The sequence below is a fragment of the Palaemon carinicauda genome, chromosome 32 (genome assembly GCF_036898095.1).
Source record: "Palaemon carinicauda isolate YSFRI2023 chromosome 32, ASM3689809v2, whole genome shotgun sequence".
In the NCBI taxonomy this organism is placed as follows: domain Eukaryota; kingdom Metazoa; phylum Arthropoda; class Malacostraca; order Decapoda; family Palaemonidae; genus Palaemon; species Palaemon carinicauda.
Window position 1 is genome coordinate 79,251,189 of NC_090756.1, and position 22,597 is coordinate 79,273,785.

General features: G+C 43.1%; 1 protein-coding gene across 2 annotated transcripts in view; it reads right to left on the reverse strand.

The window, feature by feature from the left end:
• RNaseX25 (Ribonuclease X25) overlaps positions 1-22,597 on the reverse strand; it is a 161,336-nt gene that overhangs the window by 79,110 nt on the left and 59,629 nt on the right. For both annotated transcript variants that reach the window (XM_068356286.1, XM_068356287.1), the window contains exon 4: positions 11,110-11,330. In XM_068356286.1, the coding sequence (XP_068212387.1) occupies positions 11,110-11,330 (221 nt within the window). The remainder of the gene's footprint in view (positions 1-11,109; positions 11,331-22,597) is intronic.

Genomic DNA, 22,597 nt, shown 5'->3' on the forward strand with positions numbered 1-22,597 from the left:
GTATGAAAGGTAGTGTTAGGTATAAGCGAAAAAATGATTTTGATGAAGCACGAATGAAGGTGGGTGAAGCAATCTCGATGTATGTATGTCGGTTAGAAACATTGGCTAGAAAGAAGTATGGGGACGAAGGAATAAATGAAAATAAGGAACTAATGAAGAAGTTTTTGGGTACAGTACCAGAGAGTGTGTGTGAGTTTATTAATTTGAAACGGAAGGAGAAAATGAGGTGGACTAGAGAGAGATTGACTTGGGATGATATTTTAGAGATAGTTGAGGATTACGAGTTGGATAGGTGTATGAAAGAAAGTAAATCTGTGAGTGTAAGAACTGGAATGGAGGAATGTGTGCCAGAATTTGGTAGTTTTAGAGATGCTGTTATGAGAGGGCCAATGAGGGCAGCTGATAGTGTAGTAGATAGAAGTGTTAGGGTGAGTAATGTAGGAATACCCATTCCGAGAAATGACGGGTTTAGACAGGGAAACCAAGTTTGGAGAGATAGAAGTGCTAGTACGCAGCAAGTTAGGTTAGGTAGTGGTATCCGTGAAGAGAGGTGTTATAGGTGTGGGAAGGTAGGACATAAAAAGAACGAGTGTAGATGGGCATTAGGAGCATGTTTCGGGTGTGGAGAGACAGGGCATCGTATTAGCGACTGTAAGAAAGAGAAAGTGGTTAAGTGTTATCGGTGTGGTATGACTGGACACATAGCGAGTGGATGCCGTAATAATCGTATGAATGTAATTTGTGGTAATTGTGGTAAGGATGGTCATTATGCTAGAATGTGCAAGGAGCCGCGGGGTAAGTGTACTGAATGTGGTGCAGATGGGCATGTAGCTAGGGTTTGTAGAAAGAAGGGATCAAGTCAGCCAGGATGTTCGGGAAACTAATTCATCAGAGGGTTCAGCTGGGTGAGTCCTCGTGTGTGTGGGGAGTGAATGTGATGCATGTTCGTGAGGGTTTATTGCATGAAGATGTGATGGGAGAAAGAGCACATGGTTGCATGAGTGTGAAATTGATTTTTAATGGTGTAGAGTTGGTTGGTTTGATTGATACTGGTTGTGGTGTCAATTTAATGTTTAGGAATGCATATGATAAGGTAAAAGAGGTTTGTGAATTTAAGGGATGTAAGGGTGAAGTAAAAGGTATTGGTAATTTGCGTATGCCTGTGCAAGGGAAGTTGCGGGAAAATGTTATGATTGGGGGGCTGATGATGGAGGATAATGATTTTTACGTGGTTGAGGGAGCGAATGAGAAATATGACGTACTGCTTGGGTATAAATTTTTGAAAAAATGTGGTATGATTGTACATCCAAGTGTGAATATGATTGAAATAAAGGTTAAAGGTAATATTTGTGGGGAATTTTACTTAAAGGAAGACGGCAGAGTGAGTACGAAGGTGTGGAAGGGAGTGCCGTTGGTAGCAAAGGAAAGTGTAAAGTTATCGGGTAAGAAAGGTGAGGTTATTAGTGTAAAAGTTGCATGGCCGAGCAGTCTGGGAATTTCAAATAGTGACGAGGATGAATATGTAGTGGAAGGTATGGAAGCAGGTAATTTGGTGAAAACGAGTGCGTATATATATGATGGTGTTATGAATATGCAGGAACCCAAGGTGTATGTAAGGTTGTTGCCGAGTATTAGGAGGAAGAGAGTACGTGGAATACGTGAGGGCGATTGCATGGGATGTATGTATACACTGATCAATGTAGAGGATGGAAGATATGTTAAGGCGAGACAGGTAATGGCTGGTAAGGTAAAGAACGATGACGATTGGGATTACGATACGTTGAAAGGAAGAATTAAGTTAGATGAGAGTATAAGTGAGGTCGAAAGGGAACGATTGCTTAAGATGTTATGGGATAAGCGGAGAGTTGTGAGTCTCGGTGACGATGATTGTGGGGGGTCAGACCTGCCAGAATTTAAAATAGTTCTCAGTGAAGATACCCCCATATATCAGCGTCCCAGGCATTTTTCTCCGCCTATTGCCAAGGAGATAGAGGAGCAGTGTCAGGAATTAGAGCGTATGGGTGTAATAGAAAGGAGTGAGAGTGCCTGGAATAGCCCTATTGTCCCTGTACGAAAGCCTGATGGAAGTTTACGTATGTGTATTGATTATAGGAAGGTGAATGAGGTGACTGTTAAAGAACGTTTTCCAATGAATGTGGTGTCTGATTGTGTTTATAAGATGCATGGAATGAAAGTTTTTACTAAATTAGATTTGGTGCGGGGCTATTATCAGATGCCTCTAGCAGAGGGGAGCAGGCCCATTACCGCATTTTCAAGTACGAATTGTCACTTTCAATTTAAAAGGTTGAGTTTTGGTCTTGCTAATGCGCCTGCTGCCTTCCAAAGAGCGATGAATGTTGTATTGGCTGGTTTCGATCGACAGAAGGTGACTGTTTTTATAGATGATATTTTGATTGCGAGCGAGACTGTTGAGGAACATATGCGGTTGCTTGAGGCAGTGTTGAGGCGGTTAATTGAAGTTGGTGTGAAAATTAAGCTTGAGAAGTGTACATGGTTGTCCAGGGAGGTGGAATTTCTTGGGCATGTAGTGGGTGAATCTGGTATAAGGAAGAGTGACAAGTTTGTGAATAAGGTGCGAGAATTTCCACGTCCCCGGACTGTGCGTGAGTTGCGAGGTTTTCTTGGTTTGGTTGAGTTTGGGCGCAAGTTTGTTAGAGATTGTTCAGGTATAGGGAAGCCTTTGAATGAATGGACGGGTAAAAGGAATAGTACAAAATTAAAATGGGATGATCGCATGATAGAAGCGTTTGAAAGGTTAAAGGAAGAGGCCGCGAAAGACGTCACTTTGGCATTTCCAGACTACAGTGAAAATGCGAGTATGCTAGAGTTGTATACGGATGCAAGTGGGGTTAGTATGGGTGGTTGTTTGGTTCAAATGCAGAGAGTAAATGGAGAAGAGCAATTGAGAGTAATAGCGTATGTTAGTAAAGCGTTTAATAAAGCTGAGCGGAAGTATTCGACGATTGACAGGGAATTGGCTGCAATACGATTTTGTGTGAAAGCATTGAAAGTATTTTTGTATGGTGTAAAATTCATTGTGCGTACTGACCATCAGCCCCTAGTGTACATGATAAGGAAAGAGTGTGTGAATGCAAGGGTTGCTAGGACCATAGAGGATTTGAATGAATTTGATTTTAGGTTAGAATATGTACCGGGAAATAAGAATGTGATAGCAGATGCGATGTCAAGGATGCATGGGAGGATGGAAGATAAAGAGAGTAATCAGAATTCTGAAAGGTTGCCTGAAGGTTTAGTTGTGGAGCAGAGTTGTGAAGGGGAAGATATGGTGTATAATTGTATCCTAATGGGTTTAAGTAAGTTAATACAAGAAGGGTTAGATACGGAAATACCAGGTAGCGTAAGCGAGCTTAAAAGAAGGGTGATGAATGAAGTGTCAAAAGAAATGGTATATGAGGAGGAGAGTAGTGTACTAGAAGGGGAAGTATTATCAAAGATATTAATGGTGGTAAGTATGTTGTATGGTGTAACTGTGTATTTGTATTTTGGATGGAATCGACCGATGGAATATAGGGCATGTAAGGAGAATGATAGGGAATATATCTTGAGGATTCAATGTAAGGAGGAATGTTGCAAATTGTTGAGTGAGAAGGATGATGGTGCAAGTGACCTTAGTCTAAGATATGGGGGTATAGAGGACAGTGAACATGATGATGAACATATTGGTGAAGTGAGTGACAGAATTGAAAGGAGAGTAAATGTATGTATGCATGGTGTTAAAGGAAGGATGATGACATATGTGAATATAAATGAGAATGAATATTGTAGTTTAATTGATACGGGTGCTCAAGTGTCATTAGTAAATGAGTCGGTTATCAGGGAAATTGAGAGGTACAATTGGGAAGTGAAAAGACAGTGTACGAGTGTGAGAATTCATGGAATAGGTCAGGGAAGTTTACTTGTTTGGGAAGAAGTGAGGTTGAAGGTGAAACTAGGGAGTATGGAAGTTGAACATAATTTTATTGTAATGGGAGAGAATGAAATGCCTAGTTGTTTTTTGATGGGAATAGATTTTTTGAGGTTGCACCATGTGTCAGTTGATGTTGGTAAGGGTTTGCTTTCAAAGAATGGCTGTAAGGTAATAGTAATCGAGGATAATAGTGTATTCATGGCGAATTTTGTTGGCATGATTGATATTGCAAAAAGTGAAGATGATTTGTTGAGCAAAGAAGAGGTGGAAGAAATGCAAGGTGAATGTTTAGAGATAAATAGGTTACGTGAATGTATTTTAAATGGTATTAGGGTGGAAGAATGGCCGTGTGATTTGGAAGCGTATAAGAAAGTTGTTAAAAGATTTATTGTTTGTAAGAATATTGTGTATTTTTTGCATAGGGGAATGGATGAAGATATATATGTTCCTGTATTTCCAATGCATGCAGCTGTAAGTATGTGTATGGTAGTGCATGACAGGTATGGGCATATGGGGAAGAATAAATTGTGGGAATGCATGCGAGAGAGGTTGTTTACGCCTGGGTTGAGTCAAATTTGTAGGGATGTAGCGACTACTTGTGAGGATTGTCAGAAGGGAAAGTATCAGAGCATGCATGCAAGTCCGCCTATTTTGAGGTTACGTATGAAAGAGCCATTTGAGATGTTTGTGATTGATTGTGTTTCGTTGCCTGTGACTGCGAGAAGACATGTGGGAATGATTGTCATGGTCGATCATATGAGCAAGTTTGCGTATGCCGTACCCATCAAGAATAAAAGAAGTGAGACTGTAGCGAGAATGGTAAGTCAAGTGATGTTGCCGATGAGTGTGTGTAAGCCTGCGAAAATGTTAAGTGACAATGGTCCGGAGTTTGTTGGATGGGAGTTTGAGCAGATGTTAAGAGAATGGGGCATTGAACACGTGTATTCGACTCCGTATATGCCAAGTGCGAATGGGTTGGCTGAAAGGACTGTAAGAACCTTAACAGAAATTTTGCGGATGATGAGTACATGTGATAATGATTGGGATTTATATGTTGGGCGTGCGTTGTGGGCGTATAATGCGACGGTGCACAAGAGTACTGGTATGTCTCCGTGTAAGTTTTTGTTGAATTTTGAAAAGATAGTAAGACCGAGATTGAGTGTGTCCGAGAATGATAGAGATGTTTGGAAGAAAGCAAATGAGAGATTTGAAAGCTACAAAGTGGGAGAGAAAGTGTTAAAAGAAGTAATTGAAAAGGGAAGAATGAATGTCAATAAGGTACGTGATAAGTTTGAAGGTCCATATGAGGTGTTAGATGTTGGTTCTAGTGGGTTGAGTTATGTTTTAGGTAAAGTAAGTGTGGATGGTAGTGTGGAAAAGGTTAGGGCACACCACAATCAGTTGCGGAAATGGAAGGAGGTACCAAGATATATTCAGGAGAATGGTATGACTAAATGGCTAAAAACGAACAAGTATGAACCGAGTATGTGTGAGGCATTAGGTTTAGAAGATAAGCAATTGGTGTTAGTAGAGTATGGAAGGAAAAAGAAGTCTGAGAATTTTACTGGGGATAAAAGGCGGGAAAATTTTGTAGTTGTAGGCGGGAATCAGAATAAGCAGGACAAGGGTGTAAATGTACAGGTGAGTATGGAAGATAAATGTATTAATACAGATGAAACTTGGATGAGTATGAATGATACTTATAGTGTGTGTGGTTTTTCGTTAGATGAAGCAAGAGAACGTATGACGGACACGAGAATGAAAGATAGGAGAATGATAAGCAGTATGAATGATTCTTTTGTTAAAGTAGAAAATGGTTTAGATGTAATGGATGAATTGTTGACAGATATTAGTGGGATTTTTGGGCCAGATGAAACTGAGGTAGATGAAATAGTGAATGATATCTTAGACGAGCAGAGCATAGACGGGAATAGTAATAGTACGTTGCATGAAAACGACATGGAAGAAGTGAATGAGAGAGTGCAGGTATATGAAGGCCCAGTTACCCGAAGCCGAGGCCCTGTTCCAGACTGCGACTGGGTAATAAGAAAATAGGTAAGTGTTGTGTGAGGATTTGGCAAAGTAAGGGGGGAGGAATGTGGAGGATTAATTTTAATTTAATTTTTTTTGCCAAATCAGGAGAGAGAGAGAGAGAGAGAGAGAGAGAGAGAGAGAGACAGAGAGAGAGAGAGAGAGAGAGAGAGAGAGAGAGTGTTTATTTAAGTTTTGTCAGAGAGAGAGAGAGAGAGAGAGAGAGAGAGAGAGGAGAGAGAGAGAGAGAGAGAGAGAGAGAGAGAGAGAGAAATTGTTTACAGTATTGGCTTTAGTTTGTCACAGAGAGAGAGAGAGAGAGAGAGAGAGAGAGAGAGAGAGTTGTTTTAGTATTGTTAAATCGAGACATTTTATTTGCTTTAGTTTTGTCAGAGAGAGAGAGAGAGAATTTAATTTGCTTTAGTTTTATTAGATCGCGCATGCGCGAGAGAGTATGTGTGTATGTGCGTTTGTGTGTGCGTGTTTTGTGTGTCCGCGGTGCGCGCTGAAGAAAAAGGGTAATTAGCGAATGATTGTTTGAAGTTGGAAAGATTGTTGGTATAATTGAGGTTGTTTGTTTACCTTTTTAGCTAGGATAGGGTGGTGATGAATGTCTTGGGCGAAAGCATTGGATCTCGAACGATAGAAGGAGTCGGTTCTACATTTTTTGTTCTTCGAAAGCCGGCTGTTTAGTGTTTTTATGTTCTGAGCCGTAGTTCCTCCTTTGGATTCCTTTATACTCCTTGGAGTTTTAGTTTGGCCTGGAAGGTGGTGTTTGCCAGCCGTGTGTATATTGTATATGATTAGCTTGATGATGACGACCCGGACCGGACAATGAATATAGGAATAGACTGCTGAAATACAGAATTTTTGAACGTTGATGACCCGGCTATAAAATACGGATTTCTCTCACGACAATTGATAACGACGACCACCGCATAAGATTGCATGGTCGAATTGGCCGTACGATAGTGTTGGCCAGTGCCAGTAGGCTACAACTTGCTTAAGGACTGTTGCGTGTGAACCAAGAGGTTCTCTTGGTTTGGCATTAATTTTTTTGTGTTGCAGAATATGATTGGTGTTTAGTATTAAGTAATTTATTTAGTCTTAAGTGTGCTTTTGGTACTGTGCGTGGACTGACGGTGTTGGGTACATTAAAAGGATATTGTTCTTTCGATTGTTGGCGAGTTTTCGGTACCATCACGCACCGATATATACAGCGAATTTTGTGTTTTTTTTGTCTATTGAATTTATGATAAATTGTGATTGTTCCTGGGTTATGGCATATGGTGGATGGTTTGGTGATAAGTGATTTTGTCTGTTTTGTGTTAAGTTTAATTATTTGTGTTCTGTTTTTGGTTGCGTTAATATAGTTTTAAGGCTATGTTTTGTTTTCATTTTCCTTCTGTCCAAGAGTCTAGTTTAAAGTAAAGTAAGGGGAAAGTTTGTGTTGTGGGATATTTTGGAAGTAAGAGTGATCAAGGGTGTGGGGGGTTTGTGTTTGTTTACATCCCGCCACAAAATGTCCCTGGACCTTTCTGGAATCTTTCCCCCTACCGGCGAGCGCGCTGTTCTGCGCTTGGGTGGGGGGGGAATGTGGCGATGGTGACCTTGCCGCGCGTTATTCTGCAGCCTTGCACGTGGGAGGGTATTGGCGATCGCGCTGGGGAGAGCGTTGGCGCTCACGCAATGGGGAATACCCGGGGTTGCGCACGGGAGATTGTTGGTGTGCGCGCGAGCGAGGGCGATGGCGAGGGTGCGTGCGGGCGAGCGATGGCGCGTAGGAGCGCACGCAGGAGACATCAGAGAGTACGCAGGAGGCAGATTGCACGCAAGAGTGAATGTTCGCGCGCGCGGGCGTGCAGGATCTGGATGAAGAGCCCGTGCGGGCGAAGATGTCGTTGGGCGTGCGCGCGCAGGAGAGATATCTCTTGCGTGCGGGCGTGCAGCTGGACCCTGCGTACGTTGGCGCGCCTCTTGTGTGCGCACATCAGGCTGGGGAGATGGGCGTGGGCGCGCATCCTCGTGGGCGCGTGTGGGTGGCGAGAGATGGCGCGCAGGTGAAGGCCAACGGCGCGTTGGCGAGCGCTGGTGAGCAGGGGAAGCTTTTAACTTCCCTACTGCGCCCAGATCCGAAGATCATGGGCGCGCAGGAGATCGTTGGCACATTGGTGAGCGCTGGCACGCAGGAAAACGTTGGCGCATATGGCGCGCATAAGGTTGAGGGCGCGCAGTGGAGCGCTGGCGATCAGGAGAGCGCTGGCGATCAGGAGAGCGCTGGCGCGCAGGTGAGCACTGGTGCGCTTTAGCAGGAACATCGGCAATCGGTGAGCGCTGACACTTTGTCAAGAACGTCGGCAGCAGGTGAGCGCTGGCGCGCTATGTCAGCAATGGCAGGTGAGCGCTGACCCGCTATCTCCGAAACCTCAATGAGGTTAGGAGAACGTTGGCGCGCATGCTTTGCATGGCGCGTAAGGGACGTATGCGCCAATTTGCGTATACGTCCTTGTTGCCCCGAAAGGACCATTGCCTGTTTCAGAAAAAAAGGATTTGTTGGCGCCCACAGCGCATCAGCAGCCAGGAACAGCGACGGCAGGTCAGCAGGTCTGACGGGTGGAAGGTCGGCGTGTCCTTTGTAAGGACGACCTTCCACCGAAGGGGATCGCGAACGATCCACAGAGAGGTCCAGGGTTGTAGTAGGAACAGTCGGAGATTGTTGACGAGGCTCCTCTGCGGCAGACAGCAAAGACGATGAACCGAAGAGGCGCCTCCTCACACCCTTGTGAGGTGAAGGAAGACCTCTCCGGCGAAGAGGAAGGCGAGCTTTACGCCGTATGCGCCCTCTGGGGGCCATTGGGTCAGCAAGCTGACCATCAGCAGTCCTCCGAAGATGAGTCTCTGTGAGTGAACTCCCCCGAGGGGGAGAATCACCGGCAGGAGAGACTGTTGGACTTAGTTCCTCCCTCGAAGGATGAGCAGAGGGAGAAACTAAGCCTTCAGCTACAGCAGGTTGAGCGGTTGCAGAGGTAGAGGATACTGCATCAAATACCTCTGCCACCACAACGTCGACGATAGACAGAGGATCAACCTCTGCCAAAGTCGGCGATTGGTTGACAGCGGCACCCAACCGGATCATGTCAAACAAGGCTTCCTTGGAGGGCGAACCCTCGAGCCCCAAGGAAGACCAAAGCTGAAACAAATCATTAGTGCTTACATTAATATTTAATTCCTCTCCCGGGGGAGGAGGAGGAGGAGCTGCCTCGCTAGGGGAGGTAACGCCATCTTCACAACCCCGAGGTCAGGAAACAGAACCATGGCCTACGCTACCACTCGACGGTCTCCCAAAGGAAACCGATCGAGTGGGAGCTTCGGAGGAGGTTTGGGCAACGGAAGAAGAGTCCTTGGGATTTTCTCTTTTCAAAGAAATCTTTGAAAGAGAAATATCCCGCCTGGACTTCTTCCGTCGCCGAGAAAACCTCTCCCACTGGGAGGTAGACCACTCCCTACACTAACCACACTTATTAGTTCTATCACACCGTTGGCCCCTACAATAAGGACAAAGGGTGTGAGGGTCCGTCTCGACCGCCGACATAAACGTACCACAAGGGCGGTCGGGTAATCCAGGACACTTGCGCATGATAGCAAAGGCCAACTTCACAAACAAACCTGTAGAGGAAAAAGCAAAAAGTCATTAATGGCTGTCAGAGAGGCGAGGGTGAGAGCGGACACGTCCGACTACCACCCGAGCCGAGAGCAAAGTGGGCCCAAGCACAGGTGTGTGTGTGTGTGGGGGGGGGGAGTAGCAGGCTACCCTCCCTACCCCCCGCTAACTAGCGGTGGGGCAGTAAACCCTCGTTAAAATTCTAATGGCTCGTCATTTCAGCTACTACGAAAGTAATAACCCCTATTAAATAGCGTGGTTTGTATGTCAGTTACGGAACAAATATTCATAACAATAGGTCAGCTGAGAGATTAATTGTCTGCACATCATATTCAATAACATGATAGCATTAATCTACATCAGATGATATATTGTCAATTATGTAGTTTATCAACAAATAAAATTTTTGTCATAAAACTAGACATTTTGAAAGTATTGCACCCAAGTCTACTGAAGGTGGTCAAGAAGAGACAAGGGAGATTAGGGAGAAGAAGAAACTTTAGTACAGAAGAAGCAAAGGATTGGCTTGGATATATGAATTTGTACTATATAGCTAAGTACTAGGGCCTGTAAGGGCATTTGGCACCCAAGTGCAACTGGGGGGGAAAACTCTATAGTTGCACTATGATATAAAAATTAGGAGATGTTGAACAGCAACACGGTAGAAAGGAAGCAGGGCAAAAGTCAAGTAAAAGGGTATCGTGCAAGTGAAGCTAGAGGACAAAAGAATGCTGCAGGCCCGTAAGTAACACCTGCAGTGAACGGCATGAGGTGTCCTGACGACACTACCCTCCTATGTGGTGAAGAAAAAAGGGAAAGGGATGTTAAAGCCCACGCAGAACCCTATACTTGACACACATAAGTACTTAAGATCTCTCATAAAAGTGACACAAGTTGACGGCACCACTAATGCAGCACAGCCACGAGATAACACTATTCCTGAGACTTTCCAATGTCATTTAACAAAATAACTGCTGTGGTTGTTAAGAGATTACTTTGTCATTAGGGTAAGTTAAATCTGTTGATCCTCATTTGTTGTCTGTTTATTCAATGAATAATAGCTCTTTAAGAACTAAATAATTGGATAAAATGGAAAATACGAAGATTCTGACGCAAGCATTTTATGATTTGCTTATAAAACTTGATATTTACTGTTGGCTGAAGTTCATATACCTAATTCAAATAGAATATGTTTAATTTTGAGCAGAATTCTTTATGTATAGGTAAAACAAATGCAACAAAACCAATCCAGTAACATGATAACATTACTTCTCCATAAGGTTGTCACTCATTATGGACCTCTTACCTTCTTTAAATAGAAGGAAAGATTCTCATCTCGATAAAACCTCAATCTTTGGTCCTTTTTCAGGTACTAAAGTAACATGAACCACTTGAACAAAAGGTTGTTCAGTTTTTGAACCAAACACATACTGTAACAAGCTCTGAATGATCAGCGATAATTTCTTACCTTTGCCAAAATATTTCCCTTCAGAATTAAGACTTGGAAGCTGAGCAGCGCAAGTCCCATGTTTCATCCACTCGTGTTGCCATAACGATGTCAATGGATCTTCTGCAAAGATATTTCCCCAATACTTGACCAAGTACTTTTCAATGCCAATTATCTCGGCTTCGTGGAACTGCCACGTTTTGTTGCAGTAATTTGGTCCAATCGTTCCCAGTTTTGTAGGCCTGAAACAAAACCCATAAAGTATTAAAAAGCAATTTTCCAATAGACAACATTGAGACAGAAGAGCTACATCAGTTAAACCTGGAAAGGTATATACGCATTGACAAAAAAATTATCTAAAAAGAATGACAGATTATATGAAATCTGGATTACATAAGGTATCGTACTGAGACAACCATCATAGGAAATAAACCGATGAAAAAAATATCAAAAAAACATGGTCAATATAAATTTACTCTGACAAGTACATATTAATTCATAAAAAACTACCCTTATCAATCTCGCCGCTTCCTACATTTAACCAGGAAAAGCCAATAAATTAGTGTTAGCAATTCCTCACCATATCGTGGATTATTTAATCTGTTACATGTAAGTCAATATTACTAACTCCTAATTATCTCGCAGGTTTCTGTGGCCTGATCCACAATTACATTTTTAAAACAATCATTATCAGGTCTAAAAAGACAGTGAATAAAATATAACACAATTGCGTAATGTACTGTCAGTGATATAAAAAGTCACAAAATTGTATGGAAAACCAAACTTGGTAGGTGTGGGGGCGAGGCTTAGTTTTCCCAGATGATTTCTTACAGGGCACACTATTGGCCGGTAGAGGAGACAGGACCAATTAGAGCACTGTTCTGTATCCAGGGTACTGATTGAGCATATGACAGCAGGATCCCTCTACATTGATTAATTTTGCGTCTACACACACATACAGTATACGACATTGTTCCACATCTTTATCTGTGCTGCGTGATGTTTCTTTTTGCTTTTTTGAGTAAAAATGGAATTTCTTTCAAACCCTCTAATACCGCTCAAACTTCCTGCCCCTTCTAAGAGTTCTGGCAATGAACCCAAGCTCTACAGGATGATGTTTACTATTAAGGAGAAGATTAAACTCCTCAAAATGCTTAAGAATGAGAGTAGACATGGGGACATAGGTAGCCATTCTGGCATCAATGAATCTACCGTTCGTTATATTAATAAGGACAATGAATATGAGGATGACAGCAAAAGTTCCTTTTAACATAACAGAAAAAAGTTGGTAATTTCCTATGATAAGTTTAATGGTTTGATAAATTTCAAAGGAAGTTCAATCTTAAGAAGCTGGATCTGTCAACAGACTGGCTGCTGATAGTATGTGAAGGAGGCGTTCCAGACCAACATTGAAGAAGAGGGTTATTCATGTAAAAAAGCTATCAGTATGGATGAGACTGGAATCTTTTGGTAGTTTATGAAAGCTTAATAAAAATAAAACAAATTTGGAAATAATTTGTATTTTTCCTAACATACAAACCTTCGCTATTTATAGGGTATTACTTTCGGTAACGCTGAAAACCAGCCATGAAAATTTTAGAGAGGGATAACTACCCCATCCGCTAGTTAGCGGGTGGGGGGTGGGGTAGACTGGCTACCCCGCTCACTTACACCTCTCGGCTAAGTAACCACTTTGCTTTATGGCAGGACTTCTCAGGGGACAGGGTGGCGGGCCAATTTGTATAAATAGCTCAAGGTTTGTATGTTAAGAAAAATACAAATTACTTACACAGATACAAACCTTCGCTATTTATAGGGTGACTTACTCTTAGGAAGGAGGAAGTTCTACCAACTGGCCTTGGTCATGACCTGGGGCTCCTACTAATTGATTTTTGATCTAATTAGTAGGAACCCTACCCTCGCTAAAATCAAAGTAGTTACAAGGTAACTCACTGATAGCGGCCTGCAAAAGCTTGTGTGAGAGAGACTCGTGGCTTGTCTTTACGTAGGAACTCGAGGATTCTACGACATATCCAATACCCTCCCTCATGAGGTATTGGTGATGTAACAAAGTATTCATTCATACTCAGGATGCACAAGGGAAATGATTCTTACCTGCAGAGGGGTGAGGTCAGCTATGCTTTGGTCTTGCGGAGCTATTTCCCCAGGGGGGGAGAAGGAGGAAGAAAGAAGTGAGCCAGACATTCTTTTCATTCACCCTAGACTAACCCGGGTAACCTCAGCCCTCAACCCTCTGCTACTTGTCCTTCAAGGAGCCTTAGGCATTAGATCACTTGTTGTGCTGCCACCACAGGACCAATGGAGAAGGTTTCCATGCTTCTGTGGGTTACGTCTTTCAGGTAGTGGGCTGTGAAAGTCGTCTGACGCTTCCACACACCCGCTTGCAATACCTGTGCCACAGAAAAATTCTTCTTGAACGCCAGAGACGTTGCAATGCCTCTGACGTCATGAGCTCTGGGTCGGTTGGACAGAGGAGGATCTGGATATAGAGCGTATTCGATACTTCCTTTATCCAGGAGGAAATAGTAGTCCTCGTGACCCTCCTCTTGATCTTCCCCGTGCTGACAAAAAGTGCTCGTACATAGGAGCAAGCTTTTGCTGTTCTTTTTAAGTAACACCTCAGACTCCTTACTGGACATAGCAACAGTTGGTCTGGATCTTCGGTTACAGAACGAAGACTCTCTATCTGAAATGGGCCGAACCTGGAGTCCGGCACACCCGGATTTTGAGTCTTAACTACAAACTCAGGGACGTAGTTGAGGATTACTTCCCCCCATCTCCTAGAGTGGGAGACATCAGCAGATAGACCATGAAGTTCGCTGACTCTCTTGGCCGAAGCCAGGGCGAGCGGAACACCGTCTTCCACGTGAGGTGGCGATCGGAAGCCTGGCGTAGTGGTTCATAGGGAAGCCCTTCAGAGATCTGAGGACCCGAACCACGGTCCAAGGGGGAGGTCTTAGCTCTGCCTGGGGACAAGTAAGCTCGTAACTGCGTATGAGCAAAGAAAATTCCAACGAGGAGGAAATATCGACTCCTTTCAGTCTAAAGGCGAGACTCAAGGCTAAGCGGTAGCCTTTGACTGCCAAGACCGAGAGAAGCATTTCTTCCCGAAGGTATACAAGAAACTCCGCTATAGTTGGAACAGAGGCATCGAGGGGAGAGATACCCCTTCCACGACACCAACCACAGAAAACTGACCACTTTGCCTGGTAGACTGCCTCTGTGGATCTCTTGAGGTGTCCAGCCATTCTTTTCGCAACCGGTTGCGAAAAGCCTCTGTGTGAGGTGCTGGATAGTCTCCAGGCGTGAAGTTGAAGCGAGGCTACGGCTTTGTGGAAGATGTTGGCATGTGGTTGTTTGAGGAGGTCGTGCTGTGGAGGAAGCTCCCTCGGGGTCTCCGTGAGGAGATGCAGAAGGTCTGGGAATCATTCTGCGTGATGCCATAGTGGAGCTATGAGGGTCATTTGCAAGTTGTTGCTTGCTCGTACTTGGTTGAGGACTTTTCTCATCAGACAGAACGGGGGAAACGCATAAGCGTCCAGGTTTATCCACCGTTGTTGGAAAGCATCTTGCCAAAGAGCTTGGGGATCCGGGACTGGGGAGCAGTAAAAAGGGAGCCTGAAATTCGGGGTCGTTGCTAACAGATCCACAGTCGGGGAACCCCACAAAGTCAGGACTTTGTTGGCTATCAGAGGATTCAAAGACCACTCGGTGCCAACTATCCGAGTCGCTCTGCTCAGCTTGTCTGCTAGCACATTCCGTTTGCCCGGAATGAAGCGAGCTGATAGAGTCACCGAGTTGTCCTCTGCCCATCTGAGTACCTGTATCTCTACTGCAAGATGGCACAGCTGCTGCGAAAAGGTACCGCCCTGTTGCATAAAATCAGGAGGTAGCGCAACAGAAGGCGCCGGAGGCATGAGCAGTGACCCACGTGAGGCAAACCAGCCAGAAAACTCTTCGTCTTGCCGCATGGGTGACCTGAAGGGCGCCGTCCGCACAATGGAATCTGGGTCAGAAGAGCATGTGGCTCATCTTTTCCTGTCTTGGTCGGCCCCCTGAAGTCGCTGTACCTGAAAAACACTGCCACGGTGGTGGGGAAGGAGCTGGTGTTCCTGATCTCCCCCACACCGGATCCTCACTCGAGACGGGTCCTGCGGGCACCAGAACCTCGTCTGCAGAAAGCACTCCCGTAACAACTCCTCACTCGTCTGGGTAGGCACAATGCAATTTGGTTTATTAAAATCAGACTCATGGGGAACAGCAATGGGCTGTTTCCCCGCAACGGACTTACCTCGTCCCCTACTCTGGGTAGGGGAAGGGGAAGGGGAACCGCTCTCCGAAGGAGCTGAAGGAGACGTTAACGGAGAACCGAGACCAGGCTTCCTCGGTGACCGCTTCGATGCCTTCTTTTTCTTGGTGCCGTGCAACGTCCATTGAAGTTCTGGCCAGGACTCACACTCCAGACACGTGGAAGCAGGCGAGCACACTCTGCCTCGACACGTAGTGCACAACGTGTGCGAATCGATGTTCACCTTAGAGAGCCATGCCCCGCATGACTTACCGGCCTTGGCACCGGGACAACGGCGTTGGGATTCCATAAGGGTAACCACAAGCAACACAAGGAAGGGATAGGAACGGGAAAACACAAAGGGAACACGTGGAACACAATGGTGGTTCGGACGGGATGTGAGAGAGAGCGGCGAGATGTTATCTACGCCGCGACCAGATTCTTACTGACGACAAAGACCCAGTAGCGCACCCACGCACTGACCCCGGGTCGCCTCAGGGCACGTATCCATCCGCCACGGAGGGACCCGACAAGGGAAAACGGAGATAGGGGGGACTGCGCAAAATTCTTGGTCGGATAGGGAGGAGATCCCAGATACTCCTAAGAAAGTAGTTCGAGGTAAGTACTCCATGTTGGAACTAAATAAATTTACGTTTATATCAGGGTCTGGATGTATTCCCTAAATACGAAAGAAATGGACAATAGTAGTTTTGCTTGTTGAAAACTTAAAGCCAGTCATATCAGCCCACTGAATAATTTTGTCAATTGCGAGTTGTAGTTTTCTGTCACCCATTGACATTCTAGCTCCAGAAAATGAAATGGAGAGATCATCTACAAATAGTGTTGAGAGAATATCTTGAGGAATAACAAAGGATATACCATCTATGGCTATTGCAAATAGAGTTACACTCAATACACTACCTTGAACTCCTTTCTGATATTTCCTTTATGACAGTGACACCTATTCTAACTTGAAATAATTATGTGACACAAATGATTGCATGAACTATGGTAGCTCTCCTCTCAGTCCTAGATTATGAATGAGTTTAAGTATACATTATCTCCATGCAGTATCATATGCCTTTTCAAGGTAAAAAAAGACTGTTACAAAGTGCTATTTGGAAACAAAGGCTTCAAAAATAGAGGACTCAATTAGTACAAACACATCAGTACTACTACTTGCCAAGCTACAACCCTAGTTGGAAAAGTGGCATGCTATAAGCCCAAGGGCTCCAACAGGGAAAATAGTCCAGTGAACAAAGGAAATGAGGAAATAGATAAACTACAAGAGAAGTAATTAACAATCAAAACAAAATATTTTAAGAACAGTACCAACATTAAAATAAATCTATCAAATATTAACTATGAAAACTTTAAAAAAACAAGAGGAAAAGAAATAAAATAGAATAGTGTAACCGAGTGTACCCTCAAGCAAGAGAACTCTACCCCAGGACAGTTGGAGACCATGGTACAGAGGCTATGGCACTATCCAAGACTAGAGAACAATGAGTTGATTTTGGAGTGCCTATCTAGAAGAGCTGCTTGCCATAGCTAAAGTCTCATCTACCCTTACCAAGAGGAAAGTACCCACTGCACAATTACAGGGCAGTAGTTAACCCATACACGTTACCAGGCGACGAAGAAGCAGCAGGGACTGGAGTGCGAATTGGAGCACAAACGGTGGTAGTTGTGCTCCTATGCCTTGGATAAGAAGGACTGCAACTCCCAGGAGATCCTGACATCATGAGAAGGATAGTTATGGGTCATATCAGTTTCTCCGGTGATCAAGCCATTATGGGATGGGCCGCGGCCTGAATGACGGCCTTAATGAGTTCCTGAAACCAAGGCGAATGAGGGGCCGGCGGAAAAGCCCTTGGCGGCGAGAGAAGTTCATGCGAGCTGGTCGCGAGACCTGACTTCCCCTAGGGAACTATTAGGCAATCGCGAGCGTAGCACTGTACCAGAGCACGCCAAAGTAGAAATGAACCAAATATAGTTAGTGGCAGAAACATTAGGCAATATTTTGCAAGGGAGAACACGGCGCGCGCTTCAGACACGATCTATTTGCACACCAATGAAATAAAAAAGTGGTTTATATCTAGGAAAACTTTAAGGGTTTGTGGCTATGAAATAAATATTTACATTGTATTATTATTAAAAATTCAATTTTCAATACCCCTCTGTGCCCTTTTTTCCAAAGAATGCTTTGATCTGTTATTATTCCTTTCCAGGTATTGACAGCAGCCCCTGAACTCAGTAGGGAGTGTAAGGGAGAGAAAATATAGAATATTTTCTGTTACCAGTCTGTACTAGTCTGTGATGCAGCTCTGTATTCATATAACCTGCCGTGTAACTAAAAGTAAGCTACTGTGTTGTTATTTGAGAGAGTGCCATAAACATTAATAGTTAACATGAGCTATTGAAATGGCTTATCTGGTCAGAGGCCCGAGAAGTGAATTCAGATGTTAGGAGGAGAGTGACTTTTGAGTTTAGTATGAATTCAGACATTCAAAACCCTTTCCAAGATTTAGAGATTTCAAATCTACTGTTGACAAACTTTTCGAGACATTGTAATGGTGGGCCCGCAGAGACCTGCATGGCAGCGTATGCGGCTGTACTGTTCAAAATTTGATAAACTGTAAGTGACTTTGCAGCTTAGTGGTGAACTGGATATTGAAGGGACAGTATTGATTCAAGGGAAAGTATGGTAGCACAGTATTTTCACAGATTTATATTTTCTTGTGAGTAATTTCTTGTTTGTTTGTATTTGTGGAGCTGGAGTGTAAAGGGTTGATAAATTTGCCCTAAATCTGGTTATTGGAATTGACAGATCAATATTTACAAATAAATATTTACAAATAAATATTTTTTTGCTTGTTTTTAGGAATACAGCATTTCATTTCAGTTCCTTACACTATGATATTCCTATCTCAGCCACTGTTTTTTTAATCTTTCAAATAAATCATAATATTCCCTTTCACCTAATGTTCTTATACCTTTACTCACATGTTAATCCAGCTAGCCCAATGAAAGGTATGATAAACAACAAGATTCAAGCTGGGTCCCCTTGCCCAGTATAAATCAAGGGGTGGTGCCCAGAGCTCTGTTCTCTTGACCTGTTTCTTAGGTTTTTTTGGGTATTCCACCGTTGTATATTTGTTGTGTAGTGAACGTCGGGTTGTGGTCGGCATTCGGACACTAGGTACTTCTGGCCGCAGTCCGCAAACCACTACACCAACTCGCAAGAGCATTTACGAATGGTTTGCGAGTCATCTTTACCTTTATGGGCCCCCAGAAGAGGATGCTCACTCTCAAATGGTGGCGAGAAAGAAAGTGTTGGTTTGGCTGGGAATTTTCACTGGTGCTGCAAATGTTTTCCAGGCCAAACTAGCATTACTCCCGAAAAAGTAGACACCCGACGAGAGACCCCAGGTAGTAGCACCATCGCGAGACTTGTAGAGACTCGTGATGTGCAGAGTGTACAGTGGAAAGTACCTCCGACTCCAGGGAGTTGTCAGCCACAATCACCAGAATGCTCGGAAGAGCCTAACTCCAGAGATCTAGAGGGAGGTAGCAAGGAATTGTGCACTTGCTTACAAGGCACTCAAGGGGAAGAAGAACACTCAAGATAGGAAGAACTTTCACGCTGGTTTGAGCGTCTTCCAACCTCGTAGGACTGAGGTTTGTTAGGCTAAGGGATGAGTGCGTTAGGCTGGAGCTCCAAAGAGAACCAGCCCGCATATCAGGTGGGCAAGGAATTGCAGAGGGAGTATCCACCAGGGGCACGAGACTGACTGGAAGGAATTCCCTTCAAACAGCTTGGTGGGGAAGGCCTAGAACAACCCCTGAGGAGGTAGCAGAGCACTTAAGCATCAACACCACCTACAGCTGTTCTATACGAGGGAACGCGAAAGTCACAAGGAAGGCCTAAACTGATGCATCACTAGACTTTCTATGGGGAGAAGTTGCTGCTGTTTCACTTGGGGAAGCAGCGGAGTCTTCCTAACCCGAAGGTTGTACGGTGATCAAACGGTTATCACTCTTATCCAATCGGGTTCCTGAAGAAACTGAATGGGAAGAGGAAGGAGGAAGGTGGATGCATATGAGCTGCTGGAGAAAGAAGTAAGGATAGCTTTGACTTCAAAGATGAACTCAACGGCAAAGCATCCCTCTTACGACTTCTTCCTACATCTTCCGTACCGCTCCCAATGGGATGATGACCCCTCCCGACTCTTTGAGGAAGAGGCAGCCTCCATGTAGGAGTGTCGTCTGCATGAAGGGCAAAGTCGAGGAGGCATCAGTCTCCATCGCTGACATAAAGGTACAGCAACAGCGCTCCGATATACCTGGAAAAACCCACATGTAATCATTCCTCAATAACCAAGCACACTTGAAAAGAAAAAGGATATTTTTAAAGTTCTGATTACAAATTAAATAGGAATTAAACATGAGAAAAAGACAATACATCTGCACTAGACCATAGCCAAAACAAAAGTGAACAGTGCTCACTGGGTAAGTGCGCGAGCGGGGAGGTTGGCCTATGCCTGCTATCCCCGCTAATTAAAGGAGAGTTATTGACACTTTGCATTAAAGTTTTTATGGCTAAATCCAGCTTGTGCTGGAACACATATCCAAGTAAAGAATGAAGGTTTGTATTTGTAAAAGAACAAGTAATATCTCATTTAATTTTGTCTTTCACTAACAGACATTATTTAGAAGGAAATTATTTTGCAAGTAAACAAAAACCTACTTGTAGCTAAGACAACAAGCTGATTCAAGACCAAATAGTGCTTGCAAAAATCTTCTAACATATATCAGTCATAGTACTTAAGCTTTTAAATAGGCAGGTGGTGCAAATAATCACAAAGAAGATAAGAACTACAATAAAGCAATTTCACAGAAATTGAACACATAAATGTTGGAAACAGCAGGAAATCATACGGAGATTATCAAGATGTTGACAAGACATGTAAGCTTATACTTTGATGAGTGGCAAGTATAAAAGCCAAGATTACCTACACAGAGAAACATGAGTTACTGTATAGAGAAATGGAGACATAACAAATTGGAGTTTGCAAACTTGTCCACGTGAAACAGCAATATATAGCAATGGGGTGAATCCATAAAAGGATGACAAAGATCATGTTGATTCCAGGAGGTAAAAGTAAAAAATGGCCTGAGTATATGCACTGAAATTGCAATTAAGAGGGCAGTAAGAAATATTAATAATGGTAGAGAAAGGGGAAAAAGTTTACCTGACTGCTTTGACAAAAGAAATCAATCTCCAACCAGAAAAAAAATTTGCTTTGAAATTCCTGGTGTACATTAGAGACAAGGTTTCTCAAAATCAGGCTTTAGAATTCGAAGAGGGGAACTATAAAATGCAGAAATTTGTGACCTGAATCTATTGGGACAATGGCGAGGGATGAGGTATCCAGAGGCTATAAAATCAACTAGGATTTCAAAGAATGTGAAGGTTCGAACATGTAAAGAGAGTGCGAGGAGGAGCAGCAGCAGCAGCAAATTAGTCAGAAAAGCAGATATGACAGAAGGAATCCTAAAGCTAAACGATGAAATAAAGCAGAGAATAAAATGTCTAGAACTCATCTTACAAGACAGAATAATTAATTTCAATAAGGTGACATCACAGTGATTTTTCCTAAGCTTGACCACCTGATGGGCAAACCTGAAGTAAAAAAAAAAAATCAGTGATTATAATGGCATCAGAATTATAAATTACTGTATATTTTAAATTTCATAGTAAATGGCATAGAATGTTGAATCACTGTTATCTATGTTACAATTACAGGATGGTACATATGTTATTGTACAAATTTGATAATGTTGTCCAGACAGAGATATTCCCTGATATAGTTGAAAACCATTGCAAATTAAAAAATGTTACTAAAAATTCATCCAAGCGTGCTTTTGATCATATATAAAAGCATCTCATTGTCGGTAAACAAACTATCTATACAATGTTAATACTGGACTATTCATTCATAGCTGAATATAAAAAAAATCTTTTCAATTCCCTCAAATTTCTTCCATAGAATTTGTTCTTGATGAGATGTGAAAACTGGAGCAAAACAAAATAAGAACTTTAACAGCAAAGTGGCAAGAGACTAAAGGAAGAGGATGAAAAGTAGGAGACAAAATAAGGAATATTTATTACCATCTACAGTTAACCACAAAAGCCGCACTGTAGATAGTACCCCTATGGATAATTTCCGGCAGAGAATTTTGTAGCTTCAATAAAGTCCGTTTATCTAAATACAGAGCAATGAGACACTTGAAGCCCCTCTTCCATCTCATTGTGAAAATGAAAGCAATTATCCCGGTCATTTCAAGGTTGATCTCAAGGTTTTAAAATTGACTCCAGGACTAAGATACTTCTCCAGGAACACTTTCTAATCTTATTTTGCAAACGTAAATGTTCCAAGAAAATATGGCAATAAAATCCTTATCTAGAAGATGAGTTACTGTAAAAAATATTCACTGGCAACAGTGAATCCATCTTCATTGCTTTCATCTCCTTGATTAAGCAGCACTGGAAGACGAGTGTACAATTCGTAAGCCACGGCGAGCTATCCAATTCCTCACGACGTATTAGTGTGAGCGAAGTCCTATCATAGTAATGACTGATCTAAACACAACACTAACCTTAGATCCAGCGTTGAACTGAGCACAAAACATCTGTTCATATATAAATAAGTTCTGGATGATCACACCGGTGATCTGGTTCATTTATAGCGTTGCCAACTTCCACTTGTCCCGGTAACTGATAAGACTCTAATTTCCTCCACTTCTTCATGAGTATCTACATACAAACTTATAACCTGTTGGTTCGTAAAACTCAAAATGAGTTGATTGCCCAACCACAATCATTCCCAGAAGCCCAGACCAAAGATACAGTCCCAAACTCAATGAAATCTACAAGTGAAAGGGGCCCTCATCCCAGGCAGCCTTTAAATAGAGAGGGAAAACAGCCGCTGATTACTAGACTAGAGCAATTTAGAAATTAAAATAGTGGGGAAAAGTAGGGATTTGGTGGAGATACAGGCAAGATGAAACTTTGAAAATATGTATTCAGGTTAGGATAATAATATAAGCAAAGGTGAATTCTGATAGGGTGAAGGAGGGGCAAGGCAAAGTTGAAGTCGGTATAAAACAGGCTCTGACAAAGGATAGAAATTTTTT